The sequence below is a fragment of the Ammospiza caudacuta genome, chromosome 11 (assembly GCF_027887145.1).
Source record: "Ammospiza caudacuta isolate bAmmCau1 chromosome 11, bAmmCau1.pri, whole genome shotgun sequence".
NCBI classification, from domain to species: domain Eukaryota; kingdom Metazoa; phylum Chordata; class Aves; order Passeriformes; family Passerellidae; genus Ammospiza; species Ammospiza caudacuta.
Window position 1 is genome coordinate 8647269 of NC_080603.1, and position 27154 is coordinate 8674422.

General features: G+C 40.1%; 1 protein-coding gene across 1 annotated transcript in view; it reads right to left on the minus strand.

Annotated features, from left to right (window-relative positions):
• Nucleotides 1-27154, minus strand: part of STAG1 (STAG1 cohesin complex component) — a 149665-nt gene that overhangs the window by 102329 nt on the left and 20182 nt on the right. Inside the window, exons 2-3 of the mRNA XM_058811946.1 lie at nt 10987-11121; nt 4298-4400 (exon numbers count right to left, since the gene is read on the minus strand). Of these exons, the coding sequence (XP_058667929.1) occupies nt 4298-4400; nt 10987-11015 (132 nt within the window). The 5' untranslated portion in view covers nt 11016-11121. The remainder of the gene's footprint in view (nt 1-4297; nt 4401-10986; nt 11122-27154) is intronic.

Sequence of the window (27154 nt, forward strand, 5' to 3'; positions counted from 1 at the left end):
GAAACAGGACACTGATGTAAATCACACCAACCACAAACCTCCACTGTATGAAAAGAAATTCTTCTAAGAGGATTCCTCCCTGTTATTAATCAGGACACGTATGACTTGGAACTAGAAGCAAAACTCAATCCCCTGCTGTATCTAACATCTATACTGCAAGATTAAATAAGGCCAGGAATCTGCTGCAAAGTTAAAATTCCCCATATGAATGCAAAGATAAGGCATTGTGGTCTGTCTCCTCCATACTGAAAACTACAAAAGGACCTGAAGGCAAAATTGTACAGGCTTTGCTTGCCACAAAAGCATCAGAAGTGCCTTGTTTCATCTTGCTTTAAGTGGAGAAAGATACACTGTGGCTCTGAGTATAGGATGAGAGAGAAACCAGCAGAGATTCCCAAATTGCCACCTCTGGAACAGACAAACTGATGTTTCTCCCTGTCCTCTGAATTAGAGACTAAATGTCTCTATTCCTACTTTGAATCTGTAACACAGCCAGGGATCTCTCTCACTGCCTCAACCTCCAGCAGCTGAGGTTTAAGCCAAGCTATTCTGAGTTCCTGAGAAGGTGAGGCCAGGTAGTTTAAAATAAAGCATGCCAACAATGCTGAACAGAATGTTGATCCAAAAGAGGAGACAAAAAAGGATGGATAAATAACTGATCTGAGCCTGAGCTCACTGATGTGAATGCTACACTGCATCATAAGTCCTTGGGCTTTCAAATCCCCTGTGCAGAACAGGAGAGCACATCCATACCCATGTATTTCAATAATGCAGCAGACAGAGAGGGCACTTTGGCCAATATCACCCAGGAACTTCAAGGAGGGGACAGTTAGAAGTCACTCCTTAAACAGAATTTATTAAATTCTATTCCCTGAATTCATTAAATACATCCCCAGACAGTATCCTCACATACAGCATCACAAACATGTGTACCACAATACCCCACTGGCTGGACAGGCTCAGCTCTAGGCAGGCACTCCATGGGCATCTCTGTGAGACTCAGTGCTCAGAAGGGCACGTGGCCAAGAGGCAGCCCCAGGCACTGGAGCAGGACACGGTGCAGCCCCTGCAAAACTCACAGCAAGGGCCAGGGAGCTCAGGGCAGTCAGGTTAGTTTCTGAGAGCTATTCTGCAAGACCAATGCACTTCATCTATTTGCAAATTGACTGTCTAGCCTACTCAGTCAAGTACTCATTAGAACAGTGCATAGAAGTGAGGGGGCCACTTCAAGTGCAGTGTTTTAGAATGGAATGACTTGGATTGAAAGGAAATCATAAAGATCAACTAGTTCCAAGTGGTTTAGAAAGTGAAGGTACCCCCAAAGCATTGCAGTTCTCAATGCACTGAAGAGGTATTTGCTACAAAAGGCAGTTTTTCAAATGAGCACCATCTTCTTACAAAGGTCTCAAATCTGCAGAGAATGTCTTTCTTTGGAAAACAATCTGGAAAGTCCCCTTGTAGTAGTGTATCTTTCTGATAAAAGGTCAAGTCCATTCTGTGACACTCAACAGAAACTTGTTTAAAATACATACATATATTTAATGGAATATATTCTATGCAGCTCTGTAATAGGATCATGCAGTATCCCTTTCCAAGAGGTCAATATGTTTATGGCACATGTGCCACTCTAACTGTGATGGCCTAAGGACATCAGCAAATCAGCATTTACAGGAAGAGATTAGATCATAATATTTAAGTTAGAAAAAATCCCAGGCACAGAAATCAGAAGAGCCTTTGGGCTACCATTCTTCAGATCTAAAACAAATTAAAATCATCTCAGCTAAATCTAATCTAAGTTAAGAAAAACATTTCTGAACTTAACTAAACCTTTTAATCTGTTTCCCATCTGACAGTACAGGTAGGTGGTACCTGTAAGGAAACAAAACCACGGTAGTGAAGAGTTATGGGGAAAATACCAGAGCTACAGGCAATGTCAGGAACCAGGCAATTCGTCTGAGGGAAGTGGCTGGGCTGGCAACATGGCTTGATAAAGCAATACAATTATCAAGTCCCTGGCTTTTAACATCAAATAATACTGTAAATTCAATTGCCTAGATTAGCCTTTCCAAGGTTTTTGCATCTATCTTCTAGTCATTATAGTGGCTTTTTGCTTTTGGGGCTTTTTTTAGAAGAACCAAGGGAGAAATTTATCATGAAGTAAAATGGAATAGGCACCTAAGAGAAGCTGTGCAGCCTCCAGCCTTGGTAGCTTTCAAAATCCAACTGCAGAGGCCATGAGCAATGTGGTCTGATCCCAAAGCTGACCCCACTCTGACTAGGAGGCTGCAATGAGACCTGCTGAGGCCCATTCCATAAACGACCATATGGGTTTTCCTCTGAAACTCTTCCAGTCCTAATATACACTTTCCTGAGATTTTGGGGTGGAGGTCAAAAGGGAAAGAGAAAGTAGAACTGAGCAAATTCTTCCAAATTTTGACAAACTACAGTTTTATAAAGGACACTGGATTTGTTTCATTCTCTATTTTCTTCCTCTGAGTTTTAAGACTGGATTTGGAGGTTTTTGACTCCTCTTAAGCATTAAGATAAAGCTTCCACAGAATTCCCCCTGATAAACCTGAGGTCTTGCTCCTTAGCAGCAGCAGTCAGCTCACAGCCCATCACTTTGTGACTGAAGCAATGGCTGCTCCCTCTGCATGTTCATCACTTGACAATCACACCTAATGAGCCTGGAGTTGTTCTAAGCAAAATGAGCAATTCCTCCCCTAGAAACCTGATAGCAGGACCAGCAGAGTGCTTCAGCAAATGTTCCCATAGGAGCTACTAATAAAGTGAAGCAGAGGAATGAGAAATGCTTTTTGTAACATTCACCTTTCCCTTCCAGTGAGTATGTGCTCTCCCTGGTGTTGCTATAACTTGAAATTGTATATTGTGACAACATTCTGGGTTAGCAATCAGGTTGCACCAGCCTGCTTTTTTATTAGAGTTACAAAACCCCATAGGTTTGCTAATTAAATATTCATAAGATAATTTTTCATTTTATCCTTTGCTTACAAGCTATGTAAACAGATAAGCTGTTCTCTTTAAGCAGTTCTTTAAGGCATGCTCTGAAGAAGCTTCATGCTCATGAGCAAATCCATTTGTCTGATGAAGAACACAGGAAAGTGTTTGAAAGCTTTCAAAAAGGAAGACAACATGCCCAGAAAAGACCAGGATTTAAAATGTTGGCACCTTGAGTAAAGCCAGAGACTGTGATGCAAATTGAAAACCAACATGAAAGAGGAATTTGCTCCAGCTTGGCCAGCATGCCTGAGAGTAACCCATGGATCTGTCCATTCTTACATGCTCACCAACCCCATGGTTTGAGATAAGCTTTAAGATCAAAGCCCTCAGGGTTAAAAAAAAATATCACCCCCATCTACCAGTGCTATATAGATATATGGCATATTCATGCTGTGAGTTTATTCACAGAACAACCCTAAGAGGTGAATCAAGTTCATTAACAACAAACACACAAGTTCCCACCAAGTCTTACTCCACACTGGGTACTTCAAGTGATACAGCCAAGGGAACTACACTGATCATCTTCAAGAACCAAGATGAAGGAAAACATGACACACAGAACTTTCCCTTTATTTTCCAATGAATTGTCTATTTTATAAAACAGATGAAAATAAAAGAGAAAGCCTCCCTAATACCCCAGGTAATAGAGAACTGTTTCTGTATGTTCCTGCTGATAGGCCAGCAGAGACAAAAACAACCATATCACCCCTGCACTATGCCAGGGGATGTGTTGAAGCTTCCAGTCTAGAAATAGAATGCAGTGTGTGTCAGTCACATGACTTTTAAAGGTGTTAATAGATTTTCTCAGGAATCTAGGAAATATCAGACTGTAATTCTTCCACTCACATGAAGGGATTATCAGTAATAAATGGACAGCTCAAACGCCATTTGTCACTTAAAGTCCATCACAACTTTCAAGAAGACAGTGGTTGTACTTATTGAGCCTATTCTCATATCTGGAAGAACGTCGTACTGACAATAGTAACAAAACTGTATTGTTCATGAAAGCAGCTAGCAAAAGAAAAATTAATAGTTATTATGACATCATTTTTATGTCCTTTTTTAAAGGCTTCAAACATTGTTTGCACATCAATTTGATAAATATTTCATACTACAAGTCTTCATGAAGTCTGACATAGGACTCATTAAAAGCCTATTTATGTGACCACAAGATGATCAGATGAAAAAGAGTCTGCAGTCAATTATAAATAGATGCATAACTAAACAACAATAAATTAAATAGATGCATAACAAAACCAAAATAAATTATACATACTGGAGGCCTGCCAGGACGGCCCCTTTTTCTTTTTCCTTTGACTTCTGCTTCTTCAAGCTCACTGCCAGCATCTGAATGTGCAGTAGTTTCATTCGTAGAATCCCTAGGGGGAAAAAATTACATAAATTCAAATGATCTAAAATCAACTAGTAGTTTGTAACTGACCAATTAAATACTTAGTCCTGAGCCAGAAAACAAATAAACAACAACAAAAGTCAGCATTAAAAGGCTTTCCCCATTTATTCCGCAAACCAAGGAAATGAGCATTGTTAGCCCTGACAAAAGAACTTCCCTTTTCATCAGCTGCAATGTCATTTTATTGACTGGAATTCTTTAAATTAATTTTATTTGCAAACACGTTACACTTCAAAACTGGCAATATTAACCAGCACATGCTCAATTCATCAATCCCACAATGTATTCACTTCCTTTTACACTTTGTAGCTGCTTCTGAGCTGTTCTCAAGGCCCCAAGAGCAATGTGGAGTCCAATCCAGCTGTGTCACCATCAGCACAGTTACACAAGGTCCCAACACAGCTCTCAGTGACACCCCAAGACAAGGGGCTTGGGCAGCTATTCATAAAGAGGATTCATTGCCCCAAACCCAAAAACTCCCTTTGATCTGAAGACATTGATAATTTTTGCAATTAGAAAAATATTTTCACTTGTATAATGGAAAAGCTTTGACATTGCTCAACTCCTGTTAGCTGAAAAGCTCAAACAATAATTTGTCATTCGTTGCCATTTCAGATTTAAGAGAATGATAAGAAAAAAAATCTCTCCTAACTTTCACCACCCCTCCCAGAGGCAGAGCCAGAGGCACAGGTACCTCTGTGCCTTCTAAACTCACATGGCTGCTTGAAGAAACTCAGATTTTAATTGATCTTTTGAGGCATCAGACCTTGCCCAAGAACAGCTCACATGCAAAACCACACCTGGGCTTTATTTTTACTGTGTAAGACCACCAGTGCACCAGATCTCTATAAATTTTCATTTGCAACTAAAAATGTCCTAGATTACTCAAGGATGGGTCAAGGGTAGTTATCATCATAGACTTCTTTAAATCCAAAATCATTTCCTTGAAGTGAAAGGAGTTCAGTTGCTGTGTTACTTGTGCAAAGGAAGGTGAAAACCAGACCTATTCCTTTTTTTTTGCAGAGCCTCAAACATCAACAGCAGCATCAGTGATCTGCTCTGGAGAAACTGAGAAGCTCCAGCAAGCAAAGATCTACACAGATCTTCCACCTTGTCTGAGGGTTATTTTGTATTTTGCTTTATAGACCAGGAATACTTCACAAATCTGTTGTATCACCAAGAAAGCTATTTAATAATGCAGAAAGATATTATTGTATCAGAACTGGGAATGTTCTCATACTCCCCTTTATTGAAATTAATGTATTGTCTAGGTCTGCTCTCACTCAAATAATTCTGTAGAACTATGATGAGTTTCTAATATTAAGACATTGTTTTACATTAACCTTTTCCTATTTGCAAGCACAAAACCACCAAGGGGTCCACAGAATCTTTTACAAAAGCCAGAATGCAGAAGAACATCTATGACTCTCTTTTACTGAAATTAAGTTCAGTGGATTATCTCTAGATACTCTATACACCCCAGAAAATCAGGCACCCTAGATGAAAAACCACTATTCAAGTGCATTTGAGTTCACAAATTACACGCTTGTAATGCAGTACCTCTACAAAATATTGAAAATGCAGCTTTGTCGTGATACAATTAAAAAGCAGCTTTTGCACTTCATAAAACATGAAACTTGAAAAACTTAGCATCAAGCTATGTATTTGGAAAAACACACAAAAATGTAAAAAGTCTAAAATCAAATAAAAGATACCCCAAAGAGTTCAAAATTGCTTGATAGATTACGGTCACAGCAGAGGAAAGCAATGCAGTAAATACAGCTGAAAACCTGCTTATATAGATGGATGTACCCAGCCTTTACTCAAATACCTCATCACACTGCAAGTCACTGACAAAAATGCACACTGGCTCACAATGGCAATTTTAATGGATTCTGAATACAGAAGTAAGGAACCCCATAAAAATGCCCCCTTCTGTTTCTACAGAAATTAAAACCATTCTCTATTGCTCTCTCTTAAAAAAAAAAAAAAAAAAAAAAAAAAAACACCAAAAAAAAAAAAAACCAAGGCTTTTCTCTCTGGTTTGCTCAGATCCTTACTGGAGAAGTTCCAGGTGTGGTGTGTCTACCTAAACAATACCCCCACTCCTGGGGAAACACTGAGCTTTGCTAGCTTATAAACCTGCACCCCTAGGATCATCAGGATAAAGATTTCTCTCTATTAAAAACAGATTCAGCAATCCTCCTAGGCAAACACCTCAAATCTTTCCCTTGAAACACCAGAGCTATATAAATAAATGAAACTCTACTACCACTTCACTTGCATCTACTCCACAGAGAATTCGAATTTCTGCCGATTTACAGCCTCGGTCCAGCCTAGCAAAACCTCCAGATAAATCTGCCTATTTAGCTCTGGAAATTTGAAATATTTCCTAACACTGCACATGGAAGGAACAGTTAAGTTATTAACCATCTTCTAATCTTTGCCTTAAATAGACTGTTGCCTTAAACCTGATTCTCTTAATATTCTTCTAGTAAAACTTCTCTGATTTGCTGGAAGCCTCTTTGGCCATTTCCCTTTTTGGGCAAAGCTCAGTAAATTAGTACTAATGGTGAGATTCATCTAATCTAAATTAGAGACATATGCAATGCAAAATACCTTAATGTACAAGATACCCCACACTAAGATCAGTGTCCAAAACTGGTCAGACAGTTGAAGTTTTCTAAATTTTGCTTTCTCTCCATTGATGATAAAGTGATCAAGACAAGAAGCTTGAATATAAATGTTTCTAATTAAACAAAGTAACTCTCACCCTAACAACATGGGAGGAAGAAAGGAAACTTTTTTCCAGCAAGAATGTATGTAAGGAGCAAGGGGAAACCATCAAAAACTAGGTTCCCTCCAATCCTCACATTATTTGGAGTAGGGAGACATGATCAAGGACAACCTCTAGTCTTTAGCTGGTTTCATATGAAAATAAACATCATTTCAAGCAGCAAGGAATTCTGTTTGAATCATCCAACTCCTGCACACAAAGGTCCTTCCAGGGTGGCTGTGAGCCCTTTCATTTTGGGAGGCAGTGCCTCTTGCCTCTGTCCCAGCCCTGCAGCTGCTCTGGGTACACACACGTGCCCCTTTCCCTCTTATTTCTGCACTCAGAGCAGCAGTACACCATCTCCCAGCTGCCTGCAGTCCTGTCAGTTTGTAACACTCAGAGAGAAGCAGCTGGCCAGCATCCATCTCCCTCATTCCCTACACATGTCACAGAACTGCTAAGAAGTAATTTATCTGGTGGCAATTATCCACATCTTAATAGAGCAGAATTATCCTATCCCCATTCCACGTGTGTGTGGCACCTGAGGGGGAAACTTGGGCTTAGTCATAATTGATCCTTCCTGAAGCTGGTGTGAGGGAAGATAATCTGGGCCTAAGGAAAGCTGCCTCATCTAAGGAGAGGTGGGAGTGTCTACAGCAAAACCTTTCCTCTGCTAAGACTGCTTTGAAATGACAAAGACCTGAGAGAATTTGACAGAGGTGGGGGGGACCTACAAGAGCAGAGCAAAGGAGACAAGTGACACCCCCTTTTCAGGGCTCAGGTGTACTCTGCTGTGCTTTCTGGTTTCTCTGGTAACTAAAGCATCCTAGAAAAGTGGCAGCAACTCCAGAATCCTTTCTAAAAACTCCAGATATTATTCCAGAGTTATAATTACTAACCCTTGAAGCTATCCATGTTAATGAAGAATTACCAGATTACTGGACAGCCCTTTACCACATCGTGCTTCTGAGAAACATGTTTCCATTAACACAGTAAATTTCACATCTCTGTAACACAAACTAAAATAAATTTACCTTTCTTCTACTATTCCACAAAGTCCTAGCTATAGCATTTATATACCATGCCCCTTTAAAAGCATACCACAGCAAAAACCTGTGTTTATGTATCAGGTTTTGTAAAAAAAAGGAACCAAGACACTTCTATAAGCTTTTATAGCTGTTGCTGAGGGGCTCAACATTCTGGCAGAGATAAATCCAGTAATTGCTATCACCAGATTCAGCCTTGTGAAAAAAAGCATTCATGAAGAAAAGTGGCTAAATGCACAGGCTCATGAATCATGGATGAATCAGTTCTCATGGCTAATCTTCAAAAATCTAAGGAGCAAACATGAGTCATGCCATTGAGAGAAGATTCATACCTGTCCATCACACAGATAAATACACCAGATGCTTTCTCCAAACATCTGAAACATCAAAAAGTGAAATCCTTGTCTTCACTGTGTTCTAATGCTACTTCTATGAATCTAGAAAGGTTAAAGATTCTCCTTTTATATTCCCTCAACAAAGAAGAATTTGGGAGGGAATATATGACATGGTCCTAAGCAACGTATATTAACAGATCAAATTGGTTTTTGGATTGTTTGTTTAAAGAGAGTAGCCAAAAAGATTACAAAACATTACAAAAAAGGAGTAGAAAACAAGCACAGGAATGGGAGATAATAATAATCCTTCAAATAATTCATTTAAGAGCAAGAAAGGAAACCTTGATGTTCTGTGTGCAACTGGACTGTGTCTTCCCAAATCTGTAAATGTGTGAAGCTAATACCCCCTAGCCCAAAAATTGTTTCAGGCTTCCCCACCCTGAGACAGCACTCTTCCTGATGGAAGCATGACTGAGACCTTCTGAATTAGAATTTATCACTTTATTTGATACTTCATCCATACTAGCCAATGTTCTGAGCCCTCAAGAGAGTCCCAAAACCTCTATATGCAAATCATGCTGAGTTCTTTGAAAATGAAAGATCTCCTCTTGCTCATAAGCAATTAAAACTACATGTATTGTTGAGGATGACATTTCACCAACACTTCATAGAGTAGCATTAAATTATTCCCAACTTTACCAGAAAAAAACAACATTAATGTTTTCTTATGCTCTTTGATTTGCTTAAAATCAGTGGCTCTGACTAAAGAATATTTATAGAATATTTAACATCCCTCAGGTTTTTCAGCAGGTGTGTCAAGTTACCAAATCCATTAACATACACTTTTTAACCTTAAACTCTGTGATATTCCATTCACTTTTTAAGTCCACCTGGATTCTTTAAGTGGGAATGCAATTTCCACCACCACAGATTTTCCTAGCTTTTTGTTCCTGGAATATTTCACAAACCTTCCCTCACTTCTTGAATGTGGCAAATCCAGGAAATATGAATCAAGAAAATGTTCTTCCACTACTAATCCCTAAGCTAACAGGAACCCCCTCAGGCTGACACTCCCCCTCAGTGCTGCCCATCAAGGTCATCCCCAGCTTTAGCCTATACTCATCCACAACTAAATTGTTTTAAAGAGGTTCTAAAAATACAAGCAAAAACTGTAATGCAAAGCACACTATTATTAAGGTCAGACAAATTTTTTTTCAATTGTCCTGTTTCTTAAATAACAGGACTTGAAGTCTTAGCTTGGAATGCCACTCGACCCTGATAAACGAAAGTTCCTTCACACCCTGAGGTAAAAAAAAATTAGAAAGCATTTCAAGCAAAAAAAAAAAAAAAAAAAAAAAACATTAGATAGTTACCAAATGTACCTGGTGCAGGTGCTTGGCACTGGCAGCAGGGTGGTGACAGAGAGAGCTCTGTGAGGGGATGGGACAGGGGGCAGCAGCCCTGTGAGGGGATGGGACAGGGGGCAGCAGCCCTGTGAGGGGATGGCGGGGGAAGAGGTCCCTTGAGGGGATCCCGTGCTGGAGTGGGCTGGGCATCCCCGAGGGGATGGGGTGGGATAAAAGATTGAAGGTGAGCTTGGGCAGGGGTAAAAGGAACACCTGGTAGGTTTTGCCTTTGTTTCTCACCATCATCCAAACCCTTTTTAATTAGCAATAAATTAATTTTCTCCAAGCCAAGCCCATTTGGTCTGTTTTGATTTCCCTGTCATTACCTCACCCCATGAGCTTGCTCACTTTGTGTGCTCTCCTGCCCCGTGAAGAGAGGAGCAAGTTCCAGTCTCTAAAATTCCTTCTTAACTCTATTGGGTTTCCTCTTCAGCTCCTCCTACTATAGACTTTGCCCTCTGTTCTTCCAGTAGCTCACTTTATCCAAGCACAGCCATGTTCCCATGTGCATTAACCATTCTTATTTCCCAGCAGGACCAAAACATGTTCATGACACTTGCTATCTTCAACTGCAGCAGGCAAAGGCTTTTTGCACAATAAATTCAGCTCATTGTAAGAAAATACACAACTGGAATGTACAATATGGTGTGAGAAAGTACACAACTGGAATATACAACATGGACCGTTATGACCAAAACCAATACATGCTGCTGAAAGCTCACAACATTCAGAAGCACAAAAGTAGCAAAGACCTTGTTTTGCTTTGCACAGCAAAGTTAAGTCTCCATACATAGAAAGAAATATTTTTTAGATTAAGTGTTTTGCAGTTTTTTACACAGTTTTTCAGCACATGAAAACACAGGAGGCCTGGAACAGTCACACTAACATGCACTTATTTCAAACTTGAGTTTTATCCTCACAATCACCTGTCTGTTTACTTCAACCTTTTTAAAAGCCAAGATTTCAAATGTAGAGAGAAGTGCATACTCACTGTAGTACTGGCAAATCTGAAGTAATCATTTTTGCAGCACTCTTGGAAGTAAGAGCTACATAGAACTTCTTCTCAAAGTAATTATAAGACAACTACTTGGAAACCTCTTTCATGAAAAGAATGTCAAAGTCCAGTCTGTAAGAGAGAGAAAAAAAATTTTAGATGTGACTCCAAAATAGTAATACATTGAATAAACATGCTGTCAACAAAAACGGTCAGTTTTGAAGTAGCATCACTATTAAACCACAATAACTTTAAAATGGAAGATCCCAAAATATGCTTCAAATAATCATATTCTTGCATTCAGTTTTATATTTCTGTTTAGGTAAATAAAAATAAAATAAATAAAAATTAAAAATTTAAAAATAAATGTTCTTCATTACCTTCTATACTTCTTTACCACATGTGTGTGTTTAAATGGCACTACACATATTCAACCAGACTCTCCGGCTCACAGCTTTGTGTGACTGAATTTCACAAAATATTCAGAACCTGTGCAAGGGTCTAAGTGCAGCAGGAGGTATTTTAACTTGATGAAACTGAAGTTGTAAATTTAAATAATAAAGTAGACTGCATCTGTGGTGTCACTACACCCACTAGTAACATTTCTCTACCAAAAAGACTAACCAAGGAGTTGACTAATGGCAGCAGATGTGACTTTACCATTAAATAATGGCACAATGTGACAGATTCAATAATCCTCACTGCAATAAAACACAGACCTGCCATCCTAGTCCTCTAGAAAAAGCAAGTTCTGGAGAAACTAAGTAGATTTGTTTCAGTCTCCCCTTCTAGAGGTCCTGGGCTAATATGAAGAGCTGCATGGAGCACTGCAGTTCAGCAATGGCAAGGAATACCAAGGACTCAACTGTGTGTTTTTAAAACACAGGATATGTTCAAACTCTTTTATTTAAATATTAATTTCCTCTCGATGGGCATTTTTTGCCTGTGCACTAGCAGCTTTGCACAAGGCAGGAGGAAAATCCAGCCAGGAAGAGGTAACATAAACTGCACCAAACAAAGCAGTACAGCATATAAAGTATAACTTCCATCCTACTACACACATCAGTGTTTATTTACCAACTGTACAGAATGAACAGGCTTTTTTACCTCTTCATATTACAATTCCAATTAGACTCACAGTTGCATACAACTAGTTCCTCCAGTACTTACTAATTTGTGTTACCAACAGTTGTACTTACAGCGCCTTATCATGAAATTTACATTTTTTATACCATATCATTAGCAAGCCATTTTGTTGCAAAACACATGTTCACAAACAAAAAGTTGGTTTGGAGCGAAAACCACCACTCCAGCATTAATGGTTTAAAGGGGCCAATATACCAGGCTGGTGTAAAAGTTCTCCAGTTTCACTATGAGACAGAAGTTAATCTGAGTTCTCCTTAAACAAAAATGTCATATATGCTATTTGTGCTATTTCCATAAGCATTTCTTCATTAAAGACAGTGCTCATTACTGTGTTTCAAAGGATGTGATTGCTCCTAATAGGGCAATGACATATCCAGTCCACAACATAAAGCAACCACTTCAGACACTGATCAGAATTTATCATAAAGAAACACAGCATTAGATCAGATTAAGTTCTGAGTTGACTTCCTATATGAAAAAATAAAGGCAATGTTCAGATCTCTGAAATGGAGAAGTTCACTACAACTGGAACAAGACTGAAGAAAAAAGTATTTTTTTTGTACTCACACAAGCAGTCTCACACACATACACACATGCTTATGCTAGCTGGATGTCAAAGGAAACCTATCCATCTTATACCTTCAGATTATCTAACTCTAGCAGGATTCATGCCAATCTTACTTTCCAGAAAAGCTTTCTAAAGAAGTTCAAGGAAATTTATGTGTGCTCCAGGTGAGAAGCAGACAGACATTTAAGGCATCCTGCACAACTACTGTGTGGGATTTCTTTTTTAAATTTTCCTTTTCAACCTAATCACCCTTCCCAACAGCTGGCTGTGCATGCTCAGATGTAATCAGCAGCATTCAGCTGCTCTAGGGAAGTGCTCTCACACACAAGGAAAAGGATACTTGCTCAGAAACAGCTTATTTGAAAAGCAAAGTCCTGACTTAGAAGTGTGGAGTGAAGGGTGTAAAGAGCCAGAAGCAGAAGAGAGGACCAAGGCAGTTGGACTCACAGTGCTAGGGGCAGAAAACCTGAGAGCAGGGAACTGCAAGGGCCTGTGCTGCTTTCTAAATGTCCCTATGCTAAAGAGGAAACTGCAAAACAGGGCTGGAAGAAGCCACCCCTCCATGGTAAAGTTCAGACTGGACCATCAGAAGACAACAAAGTTGTCCCTCTACACTCTTGGATTAATACAGCCACTGTGTGACAAAATACAAAAACTGTTTGACAATTGTGGAAAATTCATTGATGCTTGTAGACTACACAAGTATGAACCCTTGTGTTTTTCTGGTTTTAATAAAAGAAATACCTGTTTCTGAAAGATGAAGTTCTCATAACCAGAAAAATCAAACACTTCCTTCTTTCTCTCCTTCTACCTGAGAATAGAGTCATTGATAAAAAACATCCTGAAAGCTTGAGACACACAACTATTTTGTCACCTGTCCTAGAGAACAGAGCAGGAGGAGGAATACTTCATATTTCAGCATTTGGAGTTATTTAAACTACAATGAACACAATATAGTCCTTTAACACGCAGTTAACTGCTTATTTTAGTGTAGAAAAAGAGTCTGATGTTCTCATTCAATCCCACTTATAATGACCTTTATGCCTTTGTAGCTTTTTAAACCTGCACCTCTATATTTTAAGATGACATAAATTTATGCTGGTCCAGTTAAATTACCTATAGAGGAACACAAAGCAGGCAGTAGAAGACAACATTTAGTTCAAACATACAATGGGAAACAAGTAAATGTTTCCCTTTTTTACCTGTTTTCCAAGCATGCACAATAATCAGGGCAGACATGACAACCATTATATAAAACTCCCTTTATAAAAAACCTATTTTCTAGTAGATTGTTTGGTTTATTGTAATGTTTCTTCAATAACACTGTCATAATGAGCTCCATTTTAAAAAGACTCTTGGATTTTACAACAATGAATCCAATACATGCATTCCATCAATATTTCCTGTGGCTTTTACTAACACACAAAGCTACCCACACTTTTTGCAGTCCTTAGGTTGTTTACCTCTCCACTGCTGAAGTAATCCACCCATTTTAGCCAAAAACCAAACAAATTAAAAAACTGACAACATCCTGACACAGGCCTTCCAAGAAACCCTCTGATAGCAACAACACCAAATCAAGTTAAATTAGCCCTATTGCAGACTAGGTACCCACATCTTATAAAGCTGAACCAAAACTTAAATAACAAAGAAAATCAACTATTTAATCTAGCACTTATTACATTATTATTTCCACTGCCTAGAAGACACCCAAAACAAAAGATTGCAGACATTATGCTGACTTCTAATACAAAATCCTTTCCTTGTTGACCAAGTCACCTTATCCTTTCCAAGTGCAAAATACATTCAAACAGCTCACACAAATGAAGCAATGTCTTCTACAATTAACTGGTCGTGCCTTTACCCCCTTCCTTCATTTCCCATTTCCAATGACCCTGTTCTCTCCCTCTGTGCTCCCTGCTGGAGTACATGATGGTGTGTCATGCTCCTGCCCAGCACCAGAAAACAAGACATGGAAAACTCTAGCTTTTCCTGGTTTAGAGACAAGATTTGTCCCCTCAATATTCTTGCCCAAAGCCTGCATCTGACTGCAAGGAAAAGGCATTAGCATCAGCACAAACTACAATCCTGCACTCCACACTCAGGCAGAGCTTCCAGCAACCAGGTGAGAGAGAAGAAAGGAAAAGATGCAGGCAGATCAATTCTAGCCTTCACTACTTTATCCAATGTCTTGGGTACACCACAGAAACCCCTTTTGCTCAGCTACCCACCTGCAATGTGAAAATAGTATCTAGAAATTGGAAACACGAATTCTAAATCCTGCAGAAATAGAAAAATAATCATCAGGAACTAACCTTGTAACAAATTTACCAAACGTCATGATGTGTTCTGCATCACTCAGGAATTTTTGTTTGCTCTGGATTAAATATTCTATAAGCATAAGCTTTATTTCTGCTAAAGGTTTGGAACTTAAAACATATTAACTCATGTTGACCCTACAGCCACTTGATCTAGAGCCAAATTAGGTCCCCACTCCCAGGTCTGATTCTGAAAGCACATAGCATCATTTAAGGCCAAACAGAGCATAATGCTCATTCAGCCCATCTTTAAAATAACTTCATTGAAGTTCTGTGCACAATATATATTGCACTCTATCACATTCTAATAAGTCCTTAAACCAATATTGAAAGCCCAAGTGATAGAAAAATTATCACAGAGCACTAGTGAGATCCTCACTTATGGTGCACAGCAAGCTCTCTATGTGGTCTGCAGCATTCCTAATCCAGTCAAACCATGACAGAAGCAAGAAATATCAGCATCAACTAGGCTAGCACAGCATGGCCATGCTTCACTTCCTACACCCATCAAAATCATCCTGGATATATTGTTAGTAGTACCCCACATGCCTCTGCAGTGTGCCTCTGCTGTTCTGGTTAGCCATTCCAGTTCAACCTGCAGAGGCATGTCAGTGTCAACCCAAAACCCTGGGAGAGCTGCTGGACACACCAGATGCTTACGCTGCCATTCAGAGGGACCTGGGCAGTCTGGAGCACTGGACACACAGGGATCATGTGAAGTCCAATAAAGTGTACAGCCAAGAACCACACAGAGAAGACCTGTCCACAAAAGTGGAGTATTTAGCAGATGCTCATTATCATTGACTTAAGTTTCTTTTCTTCCATTCTTTACAGGTATTACCAGACATTTTACCAATACCTGTGGGATCAAAAACTACCTTGTGGCAACCATTAGCTGTCCATTTAAATTGCCTTCAATCGCAGTTGTCTCCTCAGTTGCACCAACATGCAGAACTGACTACAGGCAAAACAGCTGTTGCTGCTTCCTCTCACCAAATGCTTTTAGCCTAGACAGGTCCTGCCCAGTCAGCCAGAAAAATCATCTGAAGTGTCACATCAGAGCACATGAAATTATTCTGTGCTACTCGACATTCCAAATGCAAGACCTCACACTGAAAGGCTGCACAAATCCCTTCTTCCAGAGCTGGGAATAAAATCCTTACGTGACAAAAACATCCAAGCCATGCTACCACATTTCTATACTTAGTTCTCTGTCTCTAAAAATGTGTGAGCTGCCAAAACCAATCAGTTTTTCTGTATCTTCTGCTACCATTTCCAAAAGGTAGCAGCTAATTCCTGTACTGTGCAGGTCTGCGCTAAGGCACCGACACAAAGATCACACAGGACAGCTGATACAATCTTTTACCATGGCTACAGTAGCATAATTAATTTAAATGTCACACATCACTCAGACAATTGTTTGATCTCCAGTGTTTAGTCTGGTAGCTTTTAAATATATTTTCATATACTGCTTTCTTCTAATGCCTAGGATGGCTGATACTAAAAATACTTATCAACGCTTCATGAAAACAATTGCTGTAGATCTGGCTTGCTCAAGAACAGAAATGTTATCATTTCAATTTTTAATTATAATTTTTTTTAAATAAGCATAAATTTGATAGACTAAGCATATGAAAACAAGCTTGCCTTCCCTTTGTTATTCTTACAGACTCTTCAAACATAACTGCTCCTTCTTCTGTGGACACTCTGAGACACTTGACCTGATTTTCTGCAGCACTGAGCATTCAGAACTGTTGCTGAGATCACCAGGGGCTACGGGCACTCCACCACTCATAGGGCAAATAATTATGAGCTGACTGCACAAGACTAAGAGTTAAGGCACTGACTTCTAATGTTTGTCCAATATCTGGATGATTAAGGCCTAAATTAACAACTTGCTCCTCCCCATCTGTCCATTAGAATAACATCAGACACCTACCAGCCTCATGCCTACCTGCTCTGAACACAAAATACACAGAACAAAAAGGGCTCTGCTAAGTTACTTCTACTGTCCTCAGGCTGTGAGAATGAATAGATAGACCCTGAAGCCTTCTGTTTCTCTGCACTTGTATTTCCAAAACTTAGGAGTCTTGAGAAGATAAATTCAATTGTCTTTTTAAGATGGCACAAGAACACTGAGAATCATAAAAAAAGCCCATGGAACAAGTTTTAGTTGACAGAGATTTTTCTTACTTTAGAAACTGTAAAGTCATCCTCCAAACAAAAGCCTGAACAAATCAATAAAAACTTGCAAAAGACTGAATAATAAAAGGGACAGTATAAAGTATAAAGGGGCAGTATAAGTGAGAGAGATAAAGTTATCAAGGTAATTAGACTCTTCCTCCTAAAGGACCACCCTGATCAGCTGATGCTTACTCAGCTCACTAAAATGACCAAAAGCTTCTCGAGGTTTGGCCCAGCTGATTTTAGAGGGCCAAGCCAATGTTCCAGGAGGCTCTAACACAGGAAAAGCATCAGGAGGGTACAACTGGACACAGAGCAGACTGAAGAGGATGACTTCTTTTCCCATATGTAAAAACTGCTGCAAAGGCAATGGAGAGGGACAGTAAAGAGCATTTCTCAGTGGGAACACACAAGCAATGGGTGTGTGCTGCAGCAAGGACAACTCAGGTAAGACACAAACAAACCAGGCAGGGACCAGTGGAGCTCTCCAATAGTGTGCTCAATCAAATGTGAATTACCCACCACTGCATATTTTTGCTTTTCCCAAGTAAATAGGTCAAGTTTGTCAGGTGCAACAGGCAAGGTCTGTGGTGAAAGCTTATTCTGAGGAGCTTGAAACAGCTGGGAAAAAACAGATATGGCTTTTGGGACACAGCCTGCTTTAGGTCTGAAGACATGGCACAACCAGAGCCGTGCCTGCAGGAGGGAAAGGCTGGGGACTAGGCCAAATCTCCATACCCCTCCTTGCCCCTGTCTCTTCCAGTGTTTCTGGGACTTTCACCTTCAATCAAACATCTGTGACAATAATTAAAACTAAATCCAGTGATTAAAATCACACTCAAGCATTGCAGTGAGTGCTCATTCCTAGAAAATAATCCATATTTAGAGGAAGGCAGGAATCCCTGGCAGAGTCAGACACGTAGAGGGCCACAGAGGCTGTAGATACTCGTCTCTGTGCAGCACAAAGCACAGCAGGCCAGGAGCTCACACTGTCTGCAGGCACACAAGAAGCACTGTTAATAGATTTTTATGCTACCTCAGAAAAGTGTTTACTCGTCTGTAATTTCTCTCAGCAGTGGACATCTGGTGTTCTATTATTCATTGCATCTGGAAAATTGCCAACAATAAAACCAATTTTCACAAAAAGGAAGCAAAGCCTGACATGAAGAATGCTGGAATAAAGGAAAAACTCAGAATGGTTCATGGTTTTGTTCCTTTTGTCTTTTATTTTCTCCTCATATGGGGGACTCTGAGTAGAAAAGCCAAAAGGAACTGCAGAACATTTTTCCCAGATTACAAAAGAAAACAAGCATTTTGAATTCACATATAAATTGAGAACTCTGGCAAATGACTGATTCTGGTACTCATTTGAACACATGGGGGAAGTGCACAAAGGCTAGATGAAACTAAGGTCAGTAAAATACTAACTTAGCTGCTAAGAGAAAGGATATTTAATGGTTAATAAAGAGACTTGTATATATCAAGTAGAAGAAAATGTAGGACCACTCTAACATGTAATAGTCCATCAATTTGCTGATAGGCACCTGTAATACTCTCCTCAAAAGAACACAAACACATAATGGCTCTTCAAAGGAAGGAGGTGGTGCTGAGGACTTTGTTAAAACATTCCCACCTCAAAACTGATCCCTCAGGAAGCCAACATATCACACTCTAAGCTTTGGAGGAATGGCTCCACCAATTTCTTCATTGCCAGACTTGTCAAGATCCACAGCCTTGCAAAGATGGCCTATCCAAGATGCTCAAACAGAAAAGATTTCTGGGCATTATCTCAGAGTGACTGAGGCACTGACAGCCTCTCCTCAGTATTCACATCTACTCCAGAGACAAGCCTTACAAAGTTTTAGGCTAAGAGTCTTCCAATGCTATCAGTTCAGGAACTGGAAGACCCTGGTGCACCAGTTTTCCTGAGTCCAGGGAATTCAGCAATGCTCCAATGACAAAACCCCATGGATTCCTGCACTCCTGCCTAACAACAGGTTGGAGGCTCAGTTTAACCCTCAGCCTGATGCAGCTAATTGGTATCTGTTCCACTACAGCTCCTTATTCACTCAAAGATCATCTTTCTGTGAACATGACGCTGTGTGGATGTTTTAAAATTAAGTACTTCATGTTTCAATCTGCTCAGAAGTGATGTTGCATTTGAAGAAGGGATTAGTAAATATCCAATAAGCATTTTATAAGGAGCATAATGCTATCTCTCTGCAGTGAGGCAGTCCAAATACCCTTGCTTTTAGTAACCATTTTTGCTAGCATTAAGTGGACAGGGGTTCCACTGATGCTTTTCATTTAAGCAGGAATAAATTTACCAGGAAATATAAGAAAGCTGTTTTTCTTCCATTGTTAATTACTTTTAGCCCAAGTAACTCTTTAAATGATTTTTTTCAAAAATCCCATTTGCTTTAGCATAAAAGAGACTTCTCAGAAGAGGTCCTGGTAGCACAGATTTTTTGACACTTGATTCTTGACATTCTGTGGGACTATTGACAGAGTATACGGATGTACCACAAAGAGGGAGTAATTTCCATATCCACTAGCCAGAGAACCTAAATTATAAATACCTGAAAAGCTGCTCCTAAAAAAGAATTTACAAAAACTGAACAAGAGCCAAAAAAAAGGAGCAGAGGTAGACCATCATAAAAGATCAGGTTATCAAAAAAAGATCATTATATATATCAAAAGAAAAGCTACAGAATCAACCTCTACTTCCCAACCCCAACAACTTCTTGACAAAATTCAACCCAATATCAAACCAGACACCCTCCACCTACATCTTGTACCAGAACAATCCCTCTTCTGAACCAATCCACAAACTGCAACCTTTCAGGAAAAAAAACACCCATGAAAAAGCTGTGAGTAATCCCAAACCCTGTCAATAGCAAAACAAGCTGGCAACTCTAACTTGGTTCTTCTTCATTAAAATTTGCTTCAAGTTCTCCTCCCAGTAAATGAATCAACAGTATTCTCCTCTACCAGGAATTTTCTCATCTGTTCCCCAAGACCATGGGGCTGTGCAGGTTGTTAATCCAAGGAGAGCAGATGGGAAAAAACCCCATCAGAACACATTGGAGTATTCCCTTCACCACTCAGTGAGCTGGTTACAAGAGAAACTATACTGCATCTATAAACTACACAATTTAAATCATCCCTCCATCAAAGCTACCACAAACTCACTAAGGCAAATCATCAGCTTCCCATTGACCACATTTTGCCTTAAGAACTTAAAAGAACAATAACTCCAGAATCCACAGGCTGCTAAATAGCCCAAATCTATCCTAGCCTGACACTGCCCCAGTCTAAAGGCAGGGGATGAGACCCATGAACAAGCTGAAATCCTCATGGGTTTATTCTTCAACAAAGATTATAAAGGTACAAGCAAGCCTACTCTTCTGAAACACACAGGTGATGTATTTTTCCTCTGAAAAGTCACACACTTTCAAAGCCATCCTGTGTGTGACACCAAGCACCTCTATCAGACCATTCCCAAAGCCCACACTGAGACTGGTTTCCTGTCCACCAGGCCAACACCTCCTGTCACAAAGCCAACAGAGTGAAACTCAAACAAGCCATAAAGTGGAGGCAGTGCCCCAAGAGCCTGGGCGTGTGCTGGGAGCACTCAGCACTGCACTGAGCCAAGAGAACCTTCCCAAAGACTGCCTCACACAAACACCTACCATACCTGCTGAACAAACCTCACCAACACTCCATTAGCACACATGGCACAGCTTTTGACCTCTAGCAGCAGTACAGTCAAATCCTTCACTGCAAAAGCATACGTTAAAAAATTTCTTCTCATCCATCTTAAAACAACCTGAGCACCACAACAAAGTTGTGAGGAAAAGCACATTTTTTCAATGGACACACACAACCGTGCTGGAGATAGAAATAAAAAGCCTTGCAAGCATGTTGTTTCCCAGGTGAACTCATACTGCAACCAAAACTCAAATCTAAATCCTGAGGCTAACACAATTCCCCAAAGTCCAAAGGCTTCCCCAACACTACACAAGTGAACAGCAAGAGGACAAGCAGCAAACAAGGAAATTATTTGCCAGAAGAATACTTCCCAGAACAAAACCATCCCACTCCTAAAGTTCTCACTCTCAATCTGAAACACTCATGGAGATGCACAGCTGGAAAATAAAGGTTCCCATTAATTTTAAATAATTGATTCAAAAGAGAAAGTGGCTTTATCCCACACTTAGTTTCCTCCACCCCTATAACACATCTCTCTGCCCCACAGGCAAAACCTCCCCACACCTGTACTGAGCTTCAGGACTGGGGCTTTATTTTAGTCTAAAGCAGTGTGATCCAGGAGCTTGCCTACTTTTTCACAGCAATATCAATCGACCTAAAAATACATTACCTGTACCTACAAGCCTTTCTTGATTGAGACATGAGGGAAAGAAAAGATTTATTTTAGCTCAGTGAATAATCCTGAAAAGAAGTTTTTATCATTCAGAAATTAATTCTGGTTAGTCAAAAACCCTAGGAAGACTAGCTAGAAGAACTGCTTGCTCTTTGTTATTTAAAAATGGAGATGTAGAGCACAAGGACACAGGTGAGCTGTGCATTTACTGCAGTGCAGCATCACCAAAATGGGCTTTGCTAACTGCACTGACCACACAACAGCTGATTCCCCACCACCTTCCTCACTGTCCTTTGAGTGTTTTCCCTCCTGACTCAAATACTTTACTTTGAAGGCATGGTGACAACTCCAACTTCAAAGCTATCATTCATGTATTTGGATACTCTAAATTGCAAACACTGGTGATTTCTTTCATAACTGTATCTTGCATTGCTTACAGAAATACAGGAACACCTCTTTTTATTTCTGAAGAGTTATTTGACAAGCAGATGACAAAAACTGGAATTAGTGTGATAGTGTCTGAGCAAGCATCATTCGTTTTTGTGCTCCCAACTTAAAAGCCTACCCAAAAATACTTTCTCCTGCTAACACTGACAGCAGTCCTTCCCCCTAGACAAGGAAGAATTTTTTCATCTGGGAAATATTTACTAAAACAATTCACTGGACTAATGCAGCAGTTTGCAGCCTAATGAAATAGCTTAGCTAAAGCTTAGCCAAAATGGACCACTTAAAAAGAGACACAAGAAAGATCTTGCCTCCCTTGGAAAGGCTGCCAGCAGATGAAGGCTGCTCCATGATGTTGGTAATGACATTATCCACAGCTCCGGTATGAACTGCCAGAGTGCTTGATTTTTCTAAAGATACCCAAACAGAGAGGAAACCCTGTGGTACTGGAAAACGGGAACATGGGCTCTGCCAGCAACCTAAACCAGCTACCTTCCTGTAGGAAACAATGAAGGTACCAAACCTCCTCCCCACCTGATCCCCAAAGATCAAGGTTCACAGCTAACCTTGACTGTGAATTGAGGAAAGAACCCAAGGATTAATCACCAGAAGAAATGCAGAGTAGCTGCAGAGAGCCACCTCACATGTAGCAGGCTAACAGATGAAACCAACAGCCACAAATCAACATCTCTGAGGGACCCAAAAATGGCAAAAATGTGGGATCCTGAGGCCATCCTGATACAAACAAAACTTGTTTAGAAATGTGCAGGGGGCTTAGAGGCATCTGCCTGGTTTGTGTCTATGCAAGGCCAAAGCTCCATTCAGGATGGAGTGGTGAAGTTAAGGTCAGAGCTCAGAGCAGAGTCTTCGACATCTGGAATTTAAGAAGTGCTACTCACAGAACTCTCTGCTAAGCTACAGTGATGCTTTCCAACAGTACCAGCCTCCTGCTTACACATACACAGCCTTAAAAATGTCTTCCCTGGGAACAACAGACTAAGAAAAAAAAAAAAATTAACAGGTGAGAAAAGAGCCTCATGCCCAGACGAGATGAGAATCATCTTCTACCCTCACATATAAGACATTGGAAATAGAAAAAGCACAATTTTCTCAGTACTGCTGGTAAGACCGAGTGAAACTTAACAGAAACTATGGAAAAGAGAAGCTGATGCTCCCTAGTGAGAAAGGAAACTCCAGCAGCTGATCCACACAAGAGGATATTTCCCCCTGTAAGACTCCTTGGCTTTTGTTTTTGCAGAGAAGAGAACAGACCACACAGCTTCAAATGCTGAAGAATTTGCAAATACTTTCTTATGTGCTTCAGAAAACAGGCAGAGGACTTTCAGTATCTTACACAGCTACATAAAATGAAAATACATCCAGTAAGTGATATTTGAAATTGTCAGGCTGTAAGAGCAAGAGTGATAATATTTTGAAGCATTTCCTTAAACAGATTCTCAATTCCCATGAGATTCTCAAGAGCAAATGCTAGCTAAAAATTGTAACCTCAGGAGTTAGCTGAGGGAACATTTCCTCTAGGAACAATCCTTACAGAAAATACAAGGAAGACACAAGTTTTCATTTCTCTTGTACCTGGTCCTACCTCCATTTCCCTACAAATTATTCAAATAAATGTAAACATTAATCTATAAGCATTGCCTTCACCCTTGAGGCAAAGGTAAAGCAAGCTTTTCCAGAGCACACAGTATACACAAGTATATTTAACATAGCATTTAGCTATCATTTCAATACTTTAAAAGTATCAAGGAAGTTTTTTATCCAGGAGTTATACCAACACTTAGCACTCCCACAAATCAAAACACAGAAAACATGACTACATATCAAAGAATAATAATCGTAAAAAAAACCCCAAGCCAACAGGGAACAGATATTTTCTTTTTCAACAGGGCTTTGGGATGAGGTTTCATACAATGGTTGAACCAATCTGATTGGTTGCTGTTGTTTAAAATGCAGTCCCTGCTTTTTCCTCCTGCTCCAGATCACATTTTCCTACTCGTTTTTTTTTTTTTTTTTCCAGCAGCTTGGATACTCCCAGTGAATGGAGACACAGGGGACACTGGAAAAGGAGAGAAGGGAGGAAGCAGATCCAGTCCTCCTGCCCTCCCTGCTCCCATCCAGGCAGCACAGCAATGCTACCATATTGATTCAATTGAAAATGCAGCACAGCTGCAGAACAAAGGAGGCAACGTATAACAAAGTCCACATAAAACACTCCACACTACATATAACCTGAGAGAAATCTATTAATTGCAGTATCATAGTACACTTCCTACATGTTACATTAATTTCATTTATTACCATCCAGAATGTGCTCCCATAAGTCATTATTTTTGTTATCTCAAGGCAGTGTTAATTCAAGATTCAAAATAATGGCCTAGGTATAGGCTGATATATGATATTCATATATCTCTTTTCACTCTAAAAGAGATATATGAATGCTCTCTAACCAGAGCAGTAAAAATTAAAAAGTAAAGAAAAACCCAGGAGACACTATTAGAGAACTATTTCAGAGAGAAACACAAATGCAAGGAATTTAGGATAGAGTCCTTTGCACAGCACTTCTAGCTCAGTTTCAGAGCAAAACAAAAAGCAGAGTCAGTAGGAAGCAACATCTGAATGAATGTCTGGGAATGCCAGTCACTACTGCCCACTGCCCTGAACATCAGGCACTGGGGCTCCTCCCTCCCATGGCTGTACTGGCACTTGGCTTTCTGCCCATTTGCACAACCCAGGAAATCATCTAGCAATTTTCAAAACTATTTTCCAGTTGTTTGTATTTGGATCAGCTCCCTGAACTTGCTCATCCCTTGTTTGCATGAGCACAGGACCAGGGCTAGGGAAGAGGCAGGAAGAACCAGGAGAGAACAGGACCAGGGGATTTGCAGTGGCCTAAACTGCTACAGAAATGCAATGTACCTTGCTGAAAGATCTTAGAAAAAGAGGGAAAACCCCTCCAGTTTCTCAAAACTCCAGTGTATTCTACAAATGCACTTCAAAAATATGTGCTAATGCTCAATAAATACAAAACACTGCTTTTGGATCAATGAGTATGGATTCCTTTCCTAACCAAACTGTAAAGATGTCAAAGAAAAAGCAGTGTCAGATTAAGGCCATTTGGAGGCTTTTTAATAATCTTTGCATAAATAGAAAGCATCTAATTATAGCAGATGATAGCCAGTGTCTTGCCAATCCGTGTGATATCCTAAGTAAGCGTTTTCTCCACAAAATTCTCTTACACTGTTTTGAGGGGAGAGGACAGGGAGGGGGGAAGGGCTACCTTCTTTCTGACTCCCATTTCTCATTTTTCTACCAGTATTAGTCTGCATTAACAGCCAAATCATACACACACACTCACACAACACTGCCAGTGACCTACTAGAAAGTTGCTATAGCAACGACTGCTTTCAGAAATACACGTTGTGCATTTTAAGTGCCATCATAGTGTAACTCATCTGTCAATTAATAACCATGCCTCACAGGAACACACCACATACGCCAAAAAAAAATTAACAAATAAACACAGAGGCTTTATGTCCACAAAAGGAAGCACTGGGAAACCCCGTGTGGGCTTAGACTCACTACCAATGGAAAAAACCAAACAATGACACATATTTAGCAGATGTAACTCTCACATTCCTGTTTAAGTGCACTCAATTAATGAAGTATGAAAAAACTTCAATTCAGTCTTAAAAGGGGAAATCACTTGTAAACATTACATGTCTAGTTTAAGCAAGTCCAACTTAGTTGTAAAATCATCTATAGGAACATACCGAAAACACCATTTAATTTAGGTTTCTGTTACATTTTGAGTGAAATCTCTAATAAGAAGCAATGGATTTGAAAACATATTGAGTAAACAAAAAACTGAGTATCTACTTTCAGTCTCAGTAGACTTCATGAAATCCTGTGGCCAGGTTATTTCTAATTAGCCATCAGACTAAACCTGTGACACTGTTCCTTTCTCTAGATGCAGGTGTCCACCAGTTTTTGGTGATAAGTGTTAGATACAAAGCATAAACACAGAAAAGAACTGAACATCTAAAACATCAATTAGTGATTCACAGAGAGAAAACTTCAAGAAAATTCAACTAGCACAACTGGAAACTCAAGAATACTCCAGTACTCCCCACAGCAGCTCATTTCTTGTTTCCTCTCCCAGCCCTGCCTTACACCAGCAGGTGATTTTCAGTCAAGTGCATGCCCTAGGTTCCAGTTCTTCTCCTGTCTCAGCTGTGGCACATGTGCTGTCCATGGACTGTCACTGACCAGTGCAAGGTCAGTGCACTGCTAACTGCAGAATACAGAACACTAAGGCTGATGCCTGAGCTTTGCAGAGACCCTGGATCACCAAGGGCTGTCTGCATCAATGACATGGTGAGAAAGCCTGCAGAGCTTCTGAGCTCCAACGTGACCTTGAAAAGTGTTTCAATTTCCTTTTTCACATCCTCTAAATCCAGCCCAAATCATTCTCTCACATGACAAAGATAAAAATCACTTTTCTGTAATGTTTCTTTGTTTGAGATGAACATCAAGCTCTCACAGCACCCAGCCTTTGACAATATACTGGTATTGATGCCAGCTGAAACCCTCCTGGGTGTCAGAAAACAGAGTAAGAGGCCATGCTGGTTTCAGCTGGAGTAGAGTTAATTTTCTTCCCAGGAGCTGGTATGGAGCTGTGTTGGGGTCTGTGCTGAACACAGGTTGATAATGGTGACACCTTTCTCTTCTTACTGAGCTCACATAGAGCCAGGGCCTTTCCTGCCCCTCCTATAGCAATGCCAGGGAAGGGCTGAGGGTACCTGGGAGGGGACACAGGGGCTGAGGGTACCTGGGAGGGGACACAGGTGACCTAAACCAACCCAAGGGATATTCCAGACCTCATTAATAGTATATAAAGTGGAGGGAAGAGGGAGGAAGGGGAGACATTTGGAGTGATGGCATTTATCTTCCCAAGTCACTGTTACCTGTGTTGGGCCCTGCTCCCCTGGAGGTGTGGAACTCCTGCCTGCCTGTGGGAGAGCTGAATGAATTCCTTGGTTTAATTTGCTTGTATGTGCAGCTTTGCTTTCCCTGTTAAACTGGCCCTCTCTCAACCCATGA